Genomic DNA, 4,843 nt, shown 5'->3' with positions numbered 1-4,843 from the left:
GCAGCACAGTGGAAGAAGATTTCTTTTTCATTCTTTCTGTACTTTGTTGTATTCACTGTAGCATTGCATCTCTCTCTCCCTCTCTCTCGTTTGCATCTTGGCCAAGCTGTACTCATCGTGCTGGCTAGGCTCTCTGCATTATTGGTTTGATATTCTTTCTTAAGCTTCAACTTCTGAACATGCCAATTTGGTTGTTGCTGGCAGTTTGCAGGTTTGTCAAACGATGATGCTTAACTGCATGTGCATACTTCATGCGTGCTGCATTAAGAAAAGCTCCAGTCACGGTCACGACATATCAGCTAACATTTTGTTTCAGCTGGAAAGAGCTTTTGTGTTCTGAGAATTATAGCCCTGACATGGATGCCAGGCAGGCACCATCTATTTCTTTTAATTTTGTACATCGACGTCTTAACCATATTGGTCAAAGTTCCTCACATGTGCCAACAAGAAGGCAACAAAAGGAAAATACCGGATTAGATGTAGATGCCATCCCTGAACAACTAGCTTCACATTTTGGTCTTCGTTTTTTATCTCCGGCACCAAATACTCCCCCATTTCCAAATTAATTGAAGGTTTGGTTTTGTCTTAATTCAAACTTCTTTAAATGTGATCAAGTTTACAGAAAAATTAACATCTACAAAATCAGATTAGTTTCATTAGGTTCTTTATAAAATATATTTTCGTATTTTTGATATTAGATTTGTAGATTTCAGGATATTTTCATGTACCATTGGTCAAAGTTAAACAAGTTTGACTTCAGACATATCTACAACTCCAATTAATTTAGAACAGTGGGTGTACTGACTTTATAAACTCCAAAAATATGAAATTCTACAAATGAACTAATTTAGAAGTAACTCTAGAAATGATCATGCCCTTCAAACGAGAAATATCTTATGGTTATTTGTACACGGGCACACGAATAATCACATTTTTTAACCACATTGGCCAAAGTTCCTCACATGTTCAAACAAGAAGGCAACAGAAGGAAAAAGAAACCCGGATTAGATGTAGACGCCATCACTGAACAACCAGCTTCACATTTTGGTTGTTCTTCTTTGATCTCCAGTACTAAGTACCCCCACAGTTCCAAATTAAGTGAAAGTTTGGTATTGTCTTAAGTCAAACTTCTTTAAATGTGAAGCTTCTTTAAATGGTGTCAGCGTCAGTGCAAGTCACAAACGCTGGCCAGTTTTTAACCAAAGGCCGTCTGAGGGCTTTAACATTCTGTTGTTAACTTAAAAGGATCACAACATTATCATGTAAAAACATCTCCAATTGGATAAATAATCAAGGATTACTACTACCGCTGCCGCGTTCCTTTGATGACATATACATATGATGTGATGTCCTCCATGGCTGACACTAAAATAATGACAGTTTGCGGCTTCACCAGGTATTGCCCCTATTTACAACATGGGGTTCCACATGATTTGGTAACTGAACAAATGCCTAGGCCACTGTATTTTTCCATCTGAAAGGTTGGTCATGGTCCCCACTGTTGTCAATTTCGCCATCATCTATTCCGTTAGTCGGTTTCCCGGGCAACCTTGCCTTCGTTGGAGCTCTACCGCCTCGACGTTCCTGAAATTAGCAATAAGATGATGTTTTCTTATTCATATGTTTCATTGTCTTTACGATCATGAATGTCCAAATCAAATGAAAATCCAGATTAGGAATGTATGACTTTATTGACCTACATCTCTGTTGTAGGGGAAATCCTCAACTTCAAGCATGTGAATGATCTGTCCAATCTTTGGCCTCTTGGAAGCATCAGGGTCCACACATCGCAACGCCACGAGCAAAGCTTTCTTCACTGCTCTAGAGGCAGGCTTCTGGGGCATCTTTGGATCCACAACCCCCTCAGAGTTCCGGGTGCTCACCATTGTCTTTAGCCAATCAACTAAATTTGCCTGAAAATGTTTAATTATAGAAATAAATGCAGCTAACAAGTTCCAGTAAAAAATGCATTAACAAGCTCATAAGGATATACAAAGACACATCAATAGCTAACCTCTCCAGGTGGCCTGTTATAATCCACTGGTACTCTACCAGATATTATTTCCATGACAAGGATCCCAAAACTATATACATCGCTTGTTTCATTTAACATCCCAGTCCCCGCATACTCTGGAGCAACGTACCTGCAATGATCAACAACAAATTAGTAACCACTAATTCATCCCACATTACAATATCACCATAGGTGCAGGCAATGCAGAGAAACTAACCCGAAAGTTCCCATAACTCGTGTAGTTACGTAACTTCGCTCTGAGCCTAAGAGTTTCGCAAGTCCGAAATCGGAGAGCTTAGCATTCCAGTGCTTATCAAGAAGGATGTTGCTTGCCTTGACGTCCCGGTGAACCACCTTTGGTTCAAGCCCCTCATGCAAATACAATAACCTACACTACATAGTGTGAGATGTTTACGTGACTAGGCAAAATGTCACCAATAATAAGAGTTATCCAATCTGAGCAACACACACCCTTTTGCTGTCCCTAGTATGATCTTCATCCTATGTTCCCATGTAAGGGGGCTTACAGGTCCAACGTCCCCGTGGAGCCATTGTTCCAAGTTGCCGTTATCAACATACTCGTACACAAGCATCCTAAAAATAACAGAATGAGCAACACTTACATCGCCACGATCCATAATTGTTGATTCTACAACTCACCAAAGTAATCAAATAACGTGCACGAACAACAAGATAATACCTTTGATTCCCCTCGGCACAATATCCTAGAAGGCGCACCAGGTTCTTGTGCCGAACACGCCCAATTGCTTCGACCTCAACCTTGAATTCTTTCTCCGCCTGCCCCCTAACAAGTCAAGAAAACAAAATTTTCATTAGTTTGAGTAACACACTAAACATTGACCAATCCAAGCCGGTCCTAAAAAGTTGAACATATACATTGAAGAAAAACCTATTTTTAGTCCGTCAACTAATCGACAAGTTTGGGTTTTGTTCCTTAACCCCAAATCCGGGAAACTTGCACTTCAACTTTTTAAACCGGACATTTTTTGTCCCTCAACCTAGCCAAAGCGTGCTGACTAAGCATGGGGTTGACAGGTCATCGCACACCTGACACCTGGCAATATCTCTCTCTACCCTCTGTCCTTGTCATCATATCTCTCTCCCCCATAGGCATTTCATCGAGCAGTTGCAGTGCGCTCTCGCTCGCACCACCTCGCCATCTGCACTTACTCCTCCCAGCCGATGTCCACAAGCCGTGGCGGTGCCACCGGCACCAGAGCCGACGAGGAGATGAACGCAATCCAGCAGGCGACACTGATCACGTGGGCAACGGCCGCGCGCAGCGCCACCAGCCGCATTGAAGCTACTGGCTACGAACATACCTGAAATTACTGAACCTAAGCTGCAGCTCATATAGAGGCTTTTCAATTTGGAGCACCCACAAATTCAAATTCAAATTCAAATCGGCGAGGGTGTTCTCGAGTGATCCATAGCCAATGCAATTCACAAATAGTGACAGATATGATATTTCAACGTTGGCAACACCTTCATCCGAGATGACAATTTCAAGTTACTGTAAAATTTTCAGAGCGAGTTCCATGAATAGTAAGTTGCTGTAAAATACCTGTTGTTAAGCAAGTTCTTGACACCGACCTGCGTGCCGTCCTCGAGCACGCCGTGGTACACGATCCCGTACCCGCCCTCGCCGATCACGTTCTCGTCGGCGAACATCTCCGTCGCCGTCTCCAGCTCCTCGAGCGTGTACCAGTGGCCCCAGCCGAGGCGCGACACCTCCGGCGCCGCCTTCGGCGCGTGGTGCGCCGGGGCCGCGCCGTCCCCGCTCTCGCAGGTGCTGCCCTGCGACGACGGCATCCCGCTGCTCCGGTGGCTGTGGTGCGGGGGCTGCTCCGGGTACGTCACGCGCTGCTCCTTGACCGATGGCGGCGGCGTTATGGGGGACTGGAGCACCCGCGCCAGCGGCATCTTCGCGGCGGCGGCGTGGGAGGGGGCTTCCTGGATGCCCTCGGGCGCGTTGACCTTCCTGGCATCCTTACTCGGAGGCGCGGACGTGGAGAGGTGGTGGGCGGGGGTGGTTGGCCGGCGCCGGCGTGAGCCGAGGAAGCAGAGGACGGAGAGGAGGACAAGGAGCAGCACGGAGGCGGCGCCGACGGCGATGGCGAGGAGCACCCACAAGCGCAGCCCGAACAGCACCGTGCTCCGGGACAGCTCCGACTCCGACATTTATGGGAGGGAGCTGCCCGAGCAAAGGTACCACCACTCTGCAGCTTCTTGCTCCCCTCGGATTGCTGGATCTCTGGCCGCGCCCGGAGCAATCAAGCCGCAAAGATCATCGGACTCTGCCTCGCAAACGGCCAGATGCTGGACACGGCGGCACGGGAAAGGGAGCGGGGAGGAAGAGGAAGTTGATCGGGGTGGGTGATCGGGTGCAAAAGGGAAGAAGGGCCGCAGCAATGTGGTTGCGAAGATTGGATTTGCTCGCTGGGAAAGTGGAGGGCGGTGGATGGCTCGGTCGGTGTCGGCGTGATGAAAATTCAGGATTACGGTGAGGCGAGAGAAAAAGAAAGATATGGTGCAGCCGGTGGTTGGTGCGATGGAAATTCCGCGGCGAGCCAAGAAACGCGGGGAGAAGATTACCGAGCACGGGTAGAAGGTTGGTGAAAATGATGCTAGTGCTAGTGCTAGGCTCGAGTGATGGACTGAGAATGACAATTGAAGGGAAGAAGGTAGAAGAGGGTGGGAGCGAGAGGAGTAATTGGGAAGTAATGGGAGCACTGCTGCTTCGCATGCATGGGAGGAAGCCGGGCGCAGCGTGAATTCAAAGTGTGGAAGAAGGAGAAGGGAGGCAAA

The 4,843-nt window shown here is 47.2% G+C and overlaps 1 protein-coding gene across 1 annotated transcript; it reads right to left on the bottom strand.

Annotated features, from left to right (window-relative positions):
• Positions 1-1,212: 1,212 nt before the first annotated feature.
• Positions 1,213-4,518, bottom strand: LOC109773535 (probable serine/threonine-protein kinase At1g01540). The gene is made up of 7 exons (XM_020332224.4): positions 3,600-4,518; positions 2,715-2,819; positions 2,486-2,608; positions 2,232-2,402; positions 2,015-2,144; positions 1,701-1,913; positions 1,213-1,584 (listed from the first exon to the last, which is right to left on the bottom strand). Exons 1-7 carry the CDS (start codon positions 4,214-4,216, stop codon positions 1,453-1,455), a joined length of 1,491 nt encoding a protein of 496 aa, XP_020187813.1. The 5' UTR covers positions 4,217-4,518; the 3' UTR covers positions 1,213-1,452.
• Between the last annotated feature and the right edge of the window lie 325 nt (positions 4,519-4,843).

The sequence above is a fragment of the Aegilops tauschii genome, chromosome 2, assembly GCF_002575655.3.
Source record: "Aegilops tauschii subsp. strangulata cultivar AL8/78 chromosome 2, Aet v6.0, whole genome shotgun sequence".
NCBI classification, from domain to species: domain Eukaryota; kingdom Viridiplantae; phylum Streptophyta; class Magnoliopsida; order Poales; family Poaceae; genus Aegilops; species Aegilops tauschii.
Note: the sequence above shows the minus strand (reverse complement) of the source record. Positions and strands in the feature narration are given on the sequence as shown.

What these genes read in the sequence shown, in the direction of transcription:
- LOC109773535 (XM_020332224.4), bottom strand. Translation starts at nt 4,216, where the DNA reads ATGTCGGAGTCGGAGCTGTCCCGGAGCACGGTGCTGTTCGGGCTGCGC. An exon ending in TGTGCCGAGGGGAATCAAAG is followed by an intron (nt 2,609 to 2,714) that starts GTATTATCTTGT and finishes TGTTATTTTTAG; the next exon opens with GATGCTTGTGTACGAGTATG. An exon ending in ATAACAGGCCACCTGGAGAG is followed by an intron (nt 1,914 to 2,014) that starts GTTAGCTATTGA and finishes AAACATTTTCAG; the next exon opens with GCAAATTTAGTTGATTGGCT.